General features: G+C 47.2%; 1 protein-coding gene across 3 annotated transcripts in view; it reads right to left on the bottom strand.

Annotated features, from left to right (window-relative positions):
- Positions 1-16439, bottom strand: part of GALNT18 (polypeptide N-acetylgalactosaminyltransferase 18) — a 361090-nt gene that overhangs the window by 51058 nt on the left and 293593 nt on the right. For all 3 annotated transcript variants that reach the window (XM_055423366.2, XM_055423367.2, XM_055423365.2), the window contains 2 exons: positions 7903-8040; positions 2494-2589 (listed from right to left, as the gene is read on the bottom strand). In XM_055423366.2, coding sequence (XP_055279341.1) covers positions 2494-2589; positions 7903-8040 — 234 coding nt within the window. The remainder of the gene's footprint in view (positions 1-2493; positions 2590-7902; positions 8041-16439) is intronic.

Genomic DNA, 16439 nt, shown 5'->3' with positions numbered 1-16439 from the left:
CAGGCATAGGATAGGCGATCACATTCCAAAAAGGAGAAACCAGAAGGAAGAAAGGGGTGGTGGGTCGCAAACAAGCTCCAAACCCAGAGGAGAAATTCCACTGGATCTTAAGGCTCAGGAATAATCACCTTTGTCTGGATTCTCTGCCCTCCAGGCCCACTGGGGTGGCAGCATCACCCTTCACTGCTCTGCGGGGTAGCCTGCCCCTTTGGCTCTCTGGAGTGGCCCTGTCCAAGCTGCTCACTGCTTTGGCCCCACCCCGCTGGCTTGGGGCAGGGTCATTCTGGCCCATTGAAACCAGAGTGGCAGGCCCATCCTTTGAGTGAACAGCCTTACCCTGGGGTCAGTGGTAGGAGTAAGGACTTGTGTCCTGATGATCTCTAAATCACCTTCAGTATACTTTATCCCTTTTCTTGTGGAATAGTACATGTTAACAACTGAATAGCTTTATGGTCCCATCTTACAGAATCCAAGAAGTCCAATAGTGTTCCTTTATCTTTCCCTGATTTATCTTTACTTCAAACTGGCAGTGTCCCTGCTGGTATAAGCCCCTCTCTATTGATGCCTTCTGCTGTGAGATGGTTGATTAAGTCCAAGAGCCCCACCCTTTATCTCTTAATCAAATGATTGTTCAGCGGCACTTTCGGTATTCTATCCAAATCAACCTTTCTCATTTTTTGTAATGTGGATAGGCTGAGAATTTCCCAGACCTTCACACTGAGGTTAAACGAGGTCATAAGGGCAGAGCTCTGATGCAATAGGATTAGTGTCCTTTTAAGAAGAGACACCAGAGAGCTTGCTCATTCTTTCCCCCTTGCCACACAAGGACACTGTGAGAAGGGGACTATCTACAAGCTAGAAGAAGAGAGATCAACTCAGCTGGCACTTTGATCTTGGACTCTCAGCCTCAGAACTGTGAGCAGATACATTTCTATTGTTTAAACTATCTGGTTTCTGGCATTTTGTTACAGCAGCCCCAGCAGACTAATATAGGCAGTGTCTACTAAAAGTGAACAAACGTCAACCCTATGACTCAGTGATTCGACTTCGAGGTTTAATCTAGAAGAAATGAGTACATATGCACACCAAAAGACATGGACAAGAATGTCCATAGCAGTAGTATTTGTAATATCCCCAACCTGGCAGTAGCCCAACTGTCCATCAACACTAGAATATACCGTAAATATGGCATTTCATAAAATGGAATATGACATGGTAGAAAAAAATTGAACAAATTACAACTATATATTACTGCATGGACACACTTTACAGAAATATTGATGAAAGAAAGATTCCAAAATGAGAAAGCATATACCCTGTGATACTATTTACATAAGGCTCAAAGCAAAACTGTGGTTTTTTTTTGACCTGGGTGCTGTTTCACAGGTGTGTTTGCTCTGAAAGTTCATTACTCTGTACATTTATAATTTGTCTATTTTCTGCATATGTTATACGCCAACAAAAAGCTTGCATAAAAGTAGTCATTCATTAAAAGTGTTACACCATTCTAATAATGGAGAATGAGTTGATATGCTGTGTGGTGTGAGGATAATGTGAACTGCTGGCTGTGACTGACCAATCAGTGATGTCACAGCAGCTTGGCCCACAAAAAGGACAAGGTGGTAGAGCTCACAGTGGGCAGTTTCTGGGAAGTCTTGGGATAGTACACTAGTGCCACATCACGGTATCTTTCTGTTGTATAACCTTCAGTTGTGTATCCTTCAGTTTAGGCAGGTAACAGCTCTTTAAAACACTTAACTTCAACTGCACAAACACGTGTATCTTCTATACTAAAGTATCTTTTAAAAATCATTTTATACTTCTGGAGGTAAGATAAGTAAACTCTGAAAATGCCAAGTCATAATGGGTCAGTCTATGGTGTCCTTGATCATTGATTGTCCATTGTACTTTGTTGAATAAATCATTTTTCTTGCCAGTGTCTCAACATCCTCTTTGGATATCTGAAGCGTAGGCTATGAATGGAGAATTTTAGGGGGATAACTTACCTTTTCTGAAGGTAGCTTCCCTTCATTCTCTGCTAGAAAGTCAGAAGACCTAGAAAGGATCTCATGGCTATAAATTTTGGTCCCAGCTATGATGGACCAAAGGGCAGAACCTGAGGCACTCTGAAGACATTCTGAGATGTCAGGGAGTCTAGGGGAAACTTAGGGCTCCCTCCAGCCAGGGAAAGGCATGGCTGCCAGAGCCAGGACTGTAATCTGTGACAGTCTCCCCAACGGAGGCAGGCATCTCTCTTTAGAGATGTGTCACCTTCCTTGTGCCTACCCCAGGGGATCCTGGTATCCCAGCCTCTGCTCCTTTAGAGTCTTTCCAGGAATGTAAGTATGACTCTCCTTTTTTCTCATGAGGATACTTTCTAATGAAAAGCCCCCAGCGTCCATGGGCCCGGAGCAGCCATGACAGAGATTAGCTTCTCTTTCCCACCAGACACACTCATGCACACACCCGGCACGGGGATCTCAGAACACTTACCTGGGGTGTCATCCCATGGCAGATGTACACAATAGGAACATTCTCTGTCTCTGGACCCTGATCAAGACACAAATCAGTCTTCAGGGAGTTCTGCAACTGAACATCAGAGGAGAGGCAGTCACACAAAAGAAATAGGAATAAAAGCGTTAAATCAGGAGAAACAAGCATTCCACTGAGACAGGCTCTGCTTCCATAGTCAACTCTGCCTTCAGTCAACCCTGAATACTACAGAAATCAACAAGTACTAACAAATACCAAGAAACCAATAGTGCTGGCCTTGCATAAAGGTGCTGAAGGCAGAGCAGCCTCCTCCGAAGGATAAGAACTCAGATGCTGTTAAACAGCAAGCTGGATTTGGGGAGCTGAGAGGGCCTAGATAAAAATATGACACACACACACACACACACACAAGATGGTACTACATTTCCTATCCTCCTCCATTTGCACAAAGGTGGCATAATGGCCAACAGAAGTCCCTGGATAGAAGACTTTTTTCTTGAGGGTTGGGGGAGGTGAGGAACATGTCAGCTGTTTGGGGGCCTGGGATGTCCCCTGGGATCAGGCCTTCTCTGTCTCCTCCAGATCCAGCAGTGGTTGGCCAGGCCCCAGTGGGGACCCAGCTGATGAAGTTTCCCTAGAGTGGAAGGTCTGGTGGGTGAATAAGAGAGAAGCAGACCAGACAGGGAATAGGAGAGGGGAGAGGTGTCTCTTATCCTCACATACAAACACATGCTAATCAACAGTACAAAAGTCCTATGAACCAATGTCTTAGCACATCTAGGTAGGAAAGCTGATATTCAGTGTCCCCTTCTGGCTTAAGCCTACTCTCAGCCCCTGGAAAGGGCAGCTTGTGGTTCACGTGACCCTGCTTACATGCCACAGCTGAGGAGACCAGGGCAGGCACCAACTCATAGTTTAGAATGAATGAACAATTCTCTTTCTTTCCTCCTCTCTCCCCATCCTTCTCTCTCTGGAATGTGACTATCTCATCATCCTCTTATTCTGCCCTAGGGATCCTAATGAGAGACCAGACACTGTGCTCAGTGGATGCTGGCCACTCAGATTGTGGGGCCATTTAGATCGGGTATGGGGATCTGTTGGGCTTGTGCAAGCAGAGAAATCCAGCAGTGATGAAGCGGGGAATAAGCAGGAGGCAGACAGATTTAAAGACAAGCGATGATCCTGCCCCCACTGTGGTTTCCGTGGCTTGCCAGCACAAGTGCCTGGGTCCAGCTGTACTTCAGTTCCTGGACCTGTAAGACAGCTTATGGTATCTTTACCCAACTAAACTGAAGCTAGCTTACATAGCTCTTCTTAGCGATCAAAGCACTCTATTTACAACAGGGGGCTGGAGATTGGGATCCAGGGGAGACCAGGGCAATGGGCCACAGGTGTGTCATCTATCCAGGGAGAGCCAGAGTCAGACAGCGGCTAAGTTTTTGTAGTCTTCATGGATGTGGTAGGAGTTCAGTGAACCCAATTAAGGTGTGTGAAGTGCAACAGATAACTGGAGGCCCACACTTGATCTACGAACATCCTGTTCTTGACAGGGGACAAAGAACAGAGTCAAATTCTTTTCTTTTGAGCTCCCTTTCCCTTACTGGGTGATAGCAGCTCAATCTCAAACTTGGAGTTTAGAGGTTCTGAAGAAATATGAACATGTGTCAGCTCCCTTGGCAGGGCTCCAGAAGCATCTATGCAGCATAAAATCCTCTATCATAAACCAACTACCTGACTGACCCGTGTGGGAAGAGCATATGCAAATGTACCCTGGACTCCTCCCACGGCCCACAGAGGGTTGTCTGTCATATCTGAAGCCGTGATCCATTAGTGAGACCTGCATAAGTTTCCAGAAAGCCCTGGTGTCAGACTTGGCTCTCCTGTGGCCCCCAAAACTGACCTCTGAATGAGGGTGGGTGGTGACTTTTGATAAAGTCCTCTTTGATTCTGCGTCATCCATCCCCCATTAAGCAGACTGTCTGTTGAGGAAGTTGGGAGAGACAGGCTGAGATGAAATTCTGGCTCCAGCTGTTTGATCTTGGGCAAAGCAACATAACTCCTTGTCTGTTTCCTTCTCTCTCTCAAATATGGATAATTATAGTGCCAACCTCATACGTTTGTGGATTAACTGAAATAATCTCTGCAAGTGCTTAGCACAGGGCCTGACAAATAGCAAAAGTGTGATAATTGTTAGGTGCTATTATTACTGCTATAACTATCCTGAAAGCCATTCAGGGAAGTTAGCGTTTATGACTGCATCTATGTGCCAGGTGAAGGGCTTTCCATGCGTTATCCCACCTAATCCTCAAAATTACTCAGCCAAGCTGGTAATGTTAACTCTCTTAAGGGTGCAGGAAGCTCTGCCTCACCTCTCGGTCTGTAATGCATGGACCCTCTGCTTTGGCCTTCTCTTTTCCCTGACTAAACCTTCCTCCTCCTGTGGTTCTCAGCCTCTCTGTCACTCTGGAATCCTTTCCTGACCTGCACCTGGATGTGAGGCCATCGTACCTCCATTTCTCTGATCACAGCACTTACACACTGTATTCTTGTCACTTCTCTACTTGCCTGGCTCCTCTATCAGTCACCAGACTAGGTCTCAGGCTTTCTCACTGCCTATGACACAGGACAGCCCTGGCACATATTAGAGAGTAAGTACACATGGGATGAATGAACGAAGAAAATGAGGAATGAACGGCCTCAACATGGCAGAGCTGGAGTCTGTCTCCAAAGTCCAAGCTCTTTCCATCATCAAATGGTGACAATCCTAAGACCGTGAAAGATGTCCCATGAAGTGATATGATTAACTTTTAAGGTTTTACAAACTGCCAGGGTTACACAGTGATTAAGTAGCAAAGCTAACTTTCAGAAGCAGGCATGTCTGTTTTTGGATGCTACTCCATCTCTCATTTCAGCACCAGAACTGGGATTATTCAAAGTCATGCTATCTCCCAGGCCTGGAGCTCAGTAATCTTGGAGGAGGCCCATGCCCACACTGCAAGGCCCATGATCCTTCTGCCTGCCAGAGGCATTAATAAGACCTTTTACTAGATTAGTGGTATGGATTATACAGACTTGACAGTGGCCCGAGAGTTCTGGGGGGTTATTTGACCTGAGCAGTGAAGTTTAGGCATGAGTTGGAAGGGGAAAAAAAAAAAAAAAACCTTCACCAAGAAGACATCTGGTCTCTCCACTTCAGAATAAAAGGAATCACCAGGAAGAAAGATTCAGCCCCACAAATCCTCTTGCTCTTGCACTGCATCCTGCCTCAACCACTGTCACCTTACTGCCCTCACTGAGTTCATTATGCTCCTGGACAAGCAAGTGACTCTGCTCATGAAAGAGTGCAGCCCATGGAGGAGGGAGGAGAGAGGGGGTCCAGCTGAGCCCTGAACAGTAGCTGGTGAATGAACATGCACAGGGTCACAGACGTCCGCCAGTCCCAGGAATGGCTGACACAGCTCAGCCCTCTGGAATGGCGGGCGAGTGGGTTTTCAGCATGACAGAGTGAAAACAGAGTCCCCACTGTGGACTCAGCCATATCTAGATCACAACATGGATTTGCCACTTACTATTTGACCAACCAAAGGTTTCTGGGTGTGATCTGGGCGAGGGGTCGACATGGCAAACATGCTGTCTGTGCTCCTAAGATGCAACTCTTTCACTTAGACGACCAGAAGGCCTTGGGCCCAGGCCCAGGATTGCAATGGCTGAGTGCAAACACCTCCACGGTTATGCCTCTCTGGCTGAGCTTGGCGAATACTTTTAGCTACAGCTGATAGCTTGGTGAGACCATGAATCCAGAAGCTTGCCTTGGCTCTCAGAGGCCTGGGCCAACAGCTTCTCTGGAGCCACAGCAGCATGTCTGTCCTATTTTGGTCCAAGAGTAACCAGGCAGCACACATAACGTGCTGTGGACAGTGTATCAGCTGTGTCCTCGGGATGGTTCTGGGAGGTGGATGGCGTGGAAGGGCACCTCACAGTCCAGTGTGCTTCCACGGTGAAGGAAGGATCCGGAGCCTCAGTTAACGGCTTAGGAGTTTCCTGACATCTGAATTATACCAGCCTGAGAAGGGGAGAGGCAAGAGGCTACTGGGCAGGTTCTCTCAGGACATGTCAGGCACAGCATGGGGACTCTCATGGGAAGGCATGACCCCCTCCGACAGTCAGGCCTCTGGGACAACAGAGGCCCTGAAGGGGTGTCAAAAGGGGCAGTTTCTGGGACGCTGGCACTGTCTCCTTTAGAATCCTAGGATGTGAACGTTGGCAGGCCCATGGGAACACTGAAGCCGGCCTTTCAGCAGAATTCTTCCTCTCCAGGCTGAGGCTGTGCCCATTAAGTTCTTGCTAAGGCAGGCCCTGAACTCAGTTCTGGCCATAGGCCATCAGAGGAAGAATTCTTCCTTCAAGTTTTCATCCTGGAATATCTAAAAGGTCGGAGGGGACACTCCAAAGGGAGGAATGGGAGTGATATCAGAAGCTGATGTTCTAGACTCAGTTCCACTCAGGTTGACGACCTGTGTGAACATGTGCAGGTCACTGGGCTTCTTTGTTTCCCCATTTGTAACACACCAGGGGCAGGGAGTGAGCCTAGTAACCCCAGGGGATAGTTCTGAGGGTAATTTTGAGGGCTTAACTGTCATAGAGAATCTTCATGTGTTCACTCAGCAAAAACCAGGAAAGATAACCAAAAATCAAACAGGGATTTAAAATACCTTAAGAGTTGTAATATCCTGGGGATATTGGAAGCATGGCGAGAGTTTATCATCTTCAAAGTATTTTAACCTCAGACACAAAATACATTTCTATATCGGAGACTTTCTTCTACCCATGAGGAGAGCATTATTTTACCCCACTTAACATATGAGGAAACTAAGACCCATACACTTGCCCAGGAAGGTCAAGGTTGGTACCAGGTCCACGTGGATCCAAACCCTCTGCTCTGCCTCTCTGTCTTGCTACCTCTGCTGGGGGAACCGCCAATCAATAACTGGTACTAAAACATCACTCAAAATCCAATGAACTCTGGAAGGATATGTTTCCCAAATCTGCTTTCTAGGAGCCTTTGCATGAGTGGAAGACATAGCACCTTGTGTAAGGGAGGCACGCAGGCTGGTCGGTAGAATCTCAGGCACCCATGCTTGGGCAATAACTAGGGTTGTCTTGCAATCTTAACCTAACTGCATGTTTTGCTTTATTAAGTGGCATATTCATGTTTGGGGCCAGAGCTGAATTGCTTAGAATTGTAAGGAGAGACTAAGCACCTCTCTCAAGAGAATGGAGAGGTCTGAGCTATGAACATATAGGCTGCTTCACATGAAGCTCCAGAAACCAGCCTCTTGTCCACAGGTCTACGACAGGTCCCACGCGGGTGGATATGTCTGGATGAAACCCCAAGGGTGGGCTCCTTACCACCCCGTAGGCAATGATGTCTGAGTACATCCTCATTTCTGGGTACACGCTGACCAGGTACCACCTGAAGGTCTTGCACTGCAGCTGTTTTCTCAGAGCCTTCCTTGCAGTGATGTCCCCGATGTCAATTCCTGAGTCCTGTGCAAGAGGCAAACACAGAGATGCAGCCACCACCACGGTACAACTTCTCCCTGAACCTCCCTAACCACAGTTCTGGAGACTGCCTGGTGAAGGCATTACCTGGGAACTTAACTCAGGCATTTCCCCATGTGTGCCTTGGCCCCATAACCATCCCTGTTTGGTCTGCAAAACAGGAGATCAGCACTGATGGAGACTGTTATCAAAGGCCATTGAAAATAAAGGGACTAAATCCTTAAAAAATACTAAAGAAAAAAAGCTGTAGTCTTTGTGTAAGTAAAAGAAATGGAAGAATATAGTCTGAGTAAGGTTATCACTTTGTTGACCAATGTCTATATAGTCAAAGCTATGGTTTTTCCAGCAGTCATGTATGGATGTGAGAGCTGGACCACAAGGAAGGCTGAGTGCCAAAGAATTGATGCTTTCAGATTGTGATGCTGGAGGAGACTCTTGAGCATCCCTTGGACAGCAAGGAGATCAAGCCAGTCAATCCTAAAGAAAATCAGTCCTGAATATTCAGTGGAAGGACTGATGCTGAAGCTCCAACACTTTGGCCACCTTATGTGAAGAGCTAAGTCACTGGAAAAGATCCTGGTGCTGGGGAAGATAGAGGGCAGGAGAGAAGGGGGCGATAGAGGATGAGATGGTTGGACGGTATCACTGACTCAATGGACATGAGTTTGAGCAAACTCCGGGAGACAGTGAAGGAGAGGGAAGCCTGGTGTGCTGCAGCCCAAGGGGTTGCAAAGAGCTGGACATGACTGAGCAACTGAACCAATAACACGGTTACTTCTATCTCAAGAGATAAGATGAGAGATTCTGAACTGTGTGGGGAGAGGGAGAAGAAAGGAAAAGAGTTTAAGATGGAATACTGCTAATTCTAATACTATTCCTTGTGATCAGGGCAGGTGAGGCTTACATAACACAATGTGCCAGGCTCTGTTCCATAGGAGACAGACACATATATTTTTATATTTTACTTATATTAAATTTTTAGGATTCCATGGCAGCTCAGCTGGTAAAGAATCCGCCAGCAATATGGGAGACCTTGGTTCGATCCCTGGATTGGGACGATCCCCTGGAGAAGGGAATGGCTACCCACTCCAGTATTCTGGCCAGGAGAATACTATGGACTGTATAGTTCATGGGGTTGCAAAGAGTCAGACACAACTGAGAAACTCTCATTTTCACTTTATATTAAATTTACATATATGGTCCTATTTAAACTCATGAGGGAGCACAATATAACCCTCATTTCACAGATGCGGGAATTTCAGTGACCTGGGTGACTTGCCTAAATCCCACAGCTAGTAAGTGATGGAGTTGAAAGCTGAACCCAATCAGCCTGGGTCTGGAGTTTGTGCTTTAAAATTTACAGGGCATTGGCAGGAGCCTGACCTGCTGCCTGCTTAGACCAAGTCCTTGTGGAAGAAGCAGAGCCCCTCTCTAAGGCTGGGGCGGGGGTGCTTAGCATAGACAGTACTGTGCCCCTCAGTTCCCAGGTGTACCAAAGACATGGCCCTGAGCCACCGAGGCAGCAGGCAAGGAGCCGTCACAGAGACAAGGGTGTGTCCTTGACTGTGAGGGGGAGAGAAACCCTTGCATTGCTTGGGGTCCCAGGAAGCCCTGAGACCTGCACCCCAGTTGTCGAATAGGGCACAAAATCAGCTGAGAAAGAGCTGATGCCACAGCAGAAGATGGAGAGGGGTCCCTCCAGCTGGGGATCAGATGGAGACAGGTGACATCTCAGAGGATGACACCATGGAGCCAGGAACCAGATGGGGCAAGTGCCATCTCATGAGATAGCAGCCCAGAGCGGAGACAGGAGGATGGGGAAGCTCAGGTCTCTCCCTCTGACACTGCTGTCCATGGGCTGCCAGTGTGACCCCATCTGGTTCTACCATCAATTCTGGGATCAAGTTAGTGGGGTTGAGAAAATAACGAAATTGACAGTTTAACTCTGAAATCTCTGGGAAAAACCACACAGATAGTTGCTGCATGTATCTGGACATGATCAGAACACATTTTTGATATCAGACAATGGGGGCTTGAGTCAAAACAAAAATAAATATAGAAGAAATACATTTATTTTTGTCTACCAAAGTTTAGGTCATATAAAAATTCGACCTTGCTACAGCCTGAAGGTTTAAGTTCTGGAATCCCAGGGTGCGATTTCAGTGAGGTTATGCCCTTTGAGCGTTTCTTGATAACCTCTTCTATGATTGGTCTGCTCCCCAGATCCTGCCCAGAGCCTTCCCAGCAACTTCTACTTGTTCTTTCTCTGCTGGACCCCGCTCCCTGACAATCAGGAAACGTGTCCTGCTGATCTCTGTGCCCCTAGTCAAGCACTGCACCTGAACTCTATTGACGAGACAGAGTTGAAAGAATATGTATGAAGCCATGAACATGGCAACTGACGATGAATGTATCCTGCTCAATCCTCTGTTAAGTATTAACTTAAAGACATCTGTTAAGTACTAACTCTTTAAATTTCTCTGTACTTTACCCTTACATCACAAAGCTATTTGCCTGGACCCAGGCCATCCCACTTTATGATATAATGCCTTCATGTGATGACAAATGAACACTGTCTCAGCATTTACAGAAAGCCACTAGAAGAATCTGTCTCAGGAAGACCTCTGTGTTTTCCTAAAAAAAATCTAGGTTCCCATGGGAAAACTTCCTTTCTATATTCAGGATCAAGGGAGAGTTTGTCTCTCTAACCTAATCAAAAGTGGGAAGCATGTATATTATCATATGTGAAACGAATCACCAGTCCAGGTTCGACGCATGATATAGGATGCTCGCGTCTGGTGCACGAGGATGACCCGGAGAGAGAATATGGGGAAGAGGGAGGTGGGAGGGGGGTTCAAGAAGGGGAACACATGTACACCCGGGGCAGATTCATGTCAATGTATGGCAAAACCAACCAATATAATATTGTAAAGAAATTAGCCTCCAATAAAAAAATTAAAAAGTGGAAGAGAGACAATACATCAGGAGTACACTCCACTTTAACTTCTAGGAGACTCAAGAAACCGAGTTTTGCTCCACTTCTATGTCTGGATATCATGTTCCTTTCCCCTCCTGTTTATTAATTGACTTTTGCCTTCCCATTTTAATGGTTCAGCACTTCTGTACTGTGTTGTTCGCTCTAAATTTCATCAAACTATTTCGGAGCAGGAGGCAGAAATTGGGAAATAAGCAAACTTCCTCAGAGAAGGTCACCTTGACCCTTATTATTAGAAAACAATACATGTATCTTCCCTTTTTGCCAAATAGTGTAGAGGGTTGAACAGCGTCCACCCAGAACCTCTGAATGTGACCTTATTTGGGAAAAGGGTCTTTGTGGATATAATTAATGAGAGATGTTGAGATGATTCTGGATTTAGGATGATCCTAAATCTCTATGGGAGAAAGGAAAGAAAACACAGAGACAGAAACATAGAATGAAAAGACACATCTACAAGCCACGGAACCCCGAGAGCCCCGACAGGCTGGAAAAGGCCACGAAGGATCCTCTCTCAGGGCCTTTGGAGGGAGCATGGCCCTGGCAGTCCCTTGACTGTGGGCTTCTGACCTCCAAAACTACCAGAGAACACATTTCTATTGTTTTTAGCCACCCATTTTGTGGTAATTTGTTTTGGCAGTCCTGGGACACTAATATACTTAGCCACAAAAAAAAAGCTGTCCAGTATTCCTGCCTGTGTGTGCAGCCACACACAAAATTCCTTGTAGCCAAACCTCAAGAATGGTTGTCGCCTAACAACCATGGTGAATCATCCTTGGCACTCAGCCTGTCTTCAGGCAAGAGGAAGCAGGCGCGAGTCTAGAGGTTCCGAATCCTGCGTAAGGAAAGATTGATGCTTTGCTGCAGACTGACTTTCTGTTTGCTGGTAAGCAAGCTGACTTTCAATTAAAGTAGAAGAAGCATGATTGGAAGGCTCCTCTGATCTTCCGAAAGCTTGGGACTGCACGTGGTGAGGGAGTGGGTGGGAGCTGGTTCTCTTCAGCACACGGCCAGGGAAGAACTCCGCATAGAGGGCAGCAAGGGAGGACGACTGCCCAACAAGGGCATTCTGAAGCTCGGGTGAGAATGCAGAAGGTGCGTGGGGTCGCTAAGGGTTGGACATGACTGAGCGACTTCACTTTCACTTTTCACTTTCACACATAGGAGAAGGAAATGGCAACCCACTCCACTGTTCTTGCCTGGAGAATCCCAGGGATGGGGGAGCCAGGTGGGCTTCTGTCTATGGGGTCGCACAGAGTCGGACACGACTGAAGTGACTTAGCAGCAGCAGCAATGCTTTCTATTGGCCAAGCACTGATCAAAGTCTTTCCGCATATTAACTTATTTAATTCTCCAAGCAGCCAACTAGGCAGGGTTGAAGGGTTCCGGCTCTGCATTTGTAGACAGAAGCTTAAGTAAATTGGGAGCAGATGTGCCTGGGACTGAGCAGAAGGTATTGCGATGCTGCCACATCAAGGACAGCTGGGGAAAGTCCTGGGGAAAACACAGAGGGATGCAGAACCCATAATTCCTTCCTTTTGTTTCTTTTTCAACTCATCTTTACTGAGTGCCTAGACTGTGTCAGGTACTGTCCTAAGCATCATGAACACAAACAGGAAGAAGTCACATTCTGTCTGAAAGAGTCTGGAAGATCCAGACAAGTAAACAGACTCTGCACAGAGTGTGAAGCATGGAAGGAAGCAGAGAGGGTTGAGGGGCAACAGAAAAGGGGCCCTTACTCCATCCCATGGTGTGGGATGGCCAGGATGATGCAGAAGGGGAGGATAGCCGTCAAAGAAGGCTTCCTGGAGTAGGTGATGCTGTGGGTGTGCTGGGAAAGATGAGTAGGTAAACGAGTGTTACCCAAATCTGGCTTCCCCAAACCAGCACCTCAAGAGCTTTTCATAGCTTCTGGCACCACTACACACCTCCTCATCAAAACCTCTGAGGATGAGACACAGAATCAACATGTTTAAAAGGTTTCCAAGTGATTCTGATGCAACTGGTCAGTAGATCTGTTTTTGGGAGTCATTGATCAAAGGAGAATGGGATCACACACACGGCCAGCAGATTCATTTGTTAATAATGTTAGTGAGGTTTTACTGAGCCCTGACCATGCACCTCACCTTGGGCTAGACCTGGTGACACAAATAGGAATATCACAATCTGTCCTTAGTCCATAGTCTAGAGCAGTGATTCTCAGCCCTGGATGAAATTCCCATAGAGCTTTCAAAAAAAAATTCCTAGTTCCCTTCCAAACCAATTAAATCATAATCTCTGGGGTGGAGCCCAAATGATTTTAAAGTTCAGCCAGATTTAAGAGCCATTGATCTAATGAGAGAGAGATTTTTCAGACAACGGAACATTCTCTTGCAGGGTAATGATGCAACGACAGAGACACGCAGGGGAAAGGGGGCATTCTTCCCAGATGGGACTGGTTTCTAGAGAAGATGTCAGCAGAGCTGAGTCTAAAGAGATGGAGGAGAAGTGGCAAGGGTGGAGGCTGGGGAAGAAGTTTTGAGAGGAATTGCAAGCAGAGAGGACAAAATGGGCCACCACAGAGAGATAAGAAACAGCCTGACAAGGACAGCACCCAGGGAAGCTCTCCTGGTTCATCCATCTGCAGAGCCTCCAGAATCAGGGCGGCGGGTGGTGGGACTGGGGAGGTGGCTGGAGGAGAAAGTGTAGATCTGTGTCCAATGCTGTTCGCTATGCCTGATCCCGGGCGCATGGAGCGTCGTTTAAAGATTTCAAGTAGGACAATGACATGGTCATTGTGAGTTTAAAAAGATGACTTTGGGTAGTGGGAAGGATAGATTTAAGGGGTAAGACTTGAGTCAGGGAAACCAGCGAGAGCCTCTTGCAGAGGAAAGGGCAAGGCCTGAACTCAGAAGTGAGAGGGATGGAAAGGTGGGCTGGATGATGGACTGGGAACGGAAGATGATTAAAGACTGACGCTCGGGAATAAGCTCACAAGTCTAGGCAGGTGGGGGGCATCATGCATTTAGATAGAGGATAAGAACAGATGCAGATTTGGGGAAGAAAGACATACTCAGTTTTGGTCAGATTCAGACTGAAGTGCCTGTGGGAACACCCAGGGGAAGATGTGCAGGTAAAGTCTGAAGCCAAAGGCAGGCGTCAGGCTAAAGAGAGTAACTGGGAGGCCCTCTCTATGTAGGCAGTGCAGAACCCCAGAGTCAGTGGGATTGCCCTGCAGAGGTGTATCACAAGAGCAGGTGGCCAAGGATGGATCCCTGGGGAGCACTTAAACATCCCCTGGAAGTAAGAGCTGCCTACACGGAGTTAGGAGCAGTCAGAGAGATGAGGGTGGTCTAGGGTGTGGAATCATGGAGCCAAGGGAGTGAAGAGTTACGAGGAAAAGGTGGGATCCTGTAAGTTGAAGACTTTAAAATATTCATTGAATTAAGCAGGTAGGAGGTCCATGACGACTCTGTCAAAGCAGCTTCAAGGTGGTATTTATATGTGACTTCAGAAGTGAATGGGAGGTGCAGAGTGGCTCTTTCCGCAAGCCTGAGAGAGGCAGAAGGGGGAGTTTGGACATAGCCACGAACAGGGGGTCAAGAGGAAACACACTGACCTTCCTTCTCCTCCTAAAGGCTTCATCCTGGACCTTTCCACCTCTCATCTGTCCTTCTTGTCTTATCCGCCCCCCAGCCCCCACCCACTTGATTTGGTCTGCACTCCTCTAGGAGTCACCAGCAGACACTGAGTTTCATCATTTTCCAATTACTTTTACTCAAAGTACACTCAATTCTCTACCTCTCTGTGGTGGCCCATTTTGTCCTCTCTGCTTGCAATTCCTCTAATAGATTTGCTGTCTATTTCAACATCTGTCAGCGGCAATGGCGGGGGGTGTGGTGGAGAGGGCTACAAAGTTTGCAGCTTTACGGTGCAGAGAGAAGGGGGACATGGGCACGGACAGGACCCCAGTCCTTTACAGAACCTGGGGAATCACACCGCTTCACTGGTGAGCTCCTGGGGACTTTCCAAGTGTGCTCAACAGTTTGCTATCAAAGGACCCCCACAGCGGGGCTCAGCATCCTGCCCACAGCGCTGTGATACAACTCCCACAGCCGCAGATGGTCCAGAACACACCACCGTTTCCCTAGAAACATTCCCACTGTCAGAGCTGCGTCCGGGGCTGGTTCATCAAGGTTGGCTGCACTCCCACTGGTACTGCTGGTGTTCCTCCTTCTTTCTCCCCACTGCTGAAGTCTCGCTAACTGTACCAAGGTGCAGCCAACCCAAGACCCCTCCCCCTGGTGGTGGTCCTTAGGGGGCTGCTTGAAAGATCCCGCCCAGCCTACTTTCTCAATCCCTCAGCCTGAGTAAAATATTAGCTTGGTGGAGACATCAGGAAACAAGGCCTTCACATGGAAACTTCAAGAAAAGATCAACCATTTTCTTGTCAGGAAGAGAGAGCAGAGGCCTTCCAAAGGACTCTTGAGGGGAAGCCATGGCCCTGGGAGGAAAGCAGGAGGTCATGCAGTCAACAGCTCCATGTCACATAAAACGCAACATAAGCAATGACCTTCAGGCAGACTGGCTGGCAGGCAGGTGGGGATCCCGTGGCTGGCATCTGTTGGGTTCGCCTAACCCAGCTGTCCAAGGTCATTTCCATATGACACACAGCAAGGCTGAACAAAGCTACCAGAGATACACTGCTTTCTCTCTTGCATTTTATTTTTAAATTATTTTTTAATTGGGATGATTGGTTTACAGAATTTTGTTGTTTTCTGTCAAACCTGAACATGAATCAGCCATAGGTATCCATATGTCCCCTCCCTCTTGAACCTCCCTCCCATCTCCCTCCCCATCCCACCCCTCTAGGTTGATACAGAGCCCCTCTTTGAGTTTCCTGAGCCATACAGCAAATTCCCGCTGGCTGTCTATTTTACATATGGTGATGTGAGTTTCCATGTTACTCTCTCCATACATCTCACCCTCTGCTCCACCCCTCACGTCTGTAAGTCTATTCTCTACGTCTGTTTCTCCATCGCTGCCCTGCAAATAAACTCTTCAGTACCATCTTTCTAGATTCCATATATATGTGTTAGTATACAATATTTATCTTTCTCTGACTTACTTCACTCTGTATAATAGGCTCTAGGTTCATCCACTTCATTAGAACAGACTCAAATACGTTCCTTTTTATGGCTGAGTAATATTCCATTGTTTATATGTTCCACAATTTATTTATCCACTCATCTGTCGATGGACATCTAGGTTGCTTCCATGTTCTGTGCTAAGTCACTTTAGTAGTGTCTGACTCTTTGCGACCCCATGGACTGTAGCCCTCCAGGCTTCTCTGTCCATGGGATTTTCCAGGCAAGAATACTGGAGTGGGTTGCCATTTCCTCCTCCAGGG

This window comes from Moschus berezovskii, chromosome 14 (genome assembly GCF_049115385.1).
Source record: "Moschus berezovskii isolate FMDL1 chromosome 14, NW_MosBer_1.0, whole genome shotgun sequence".
Lineage (NCBI taxonomy): Eukaryota > Metazoa > Chordata > Mammalia > Artiodactyla > Moschidae > Moschus > Moschus berezovskii.
The sequence above is the reverse complement of the archived record's forward strand: the minus strand, read 5'-3'. Positions and strand labels throughout refer to the sequence as shown.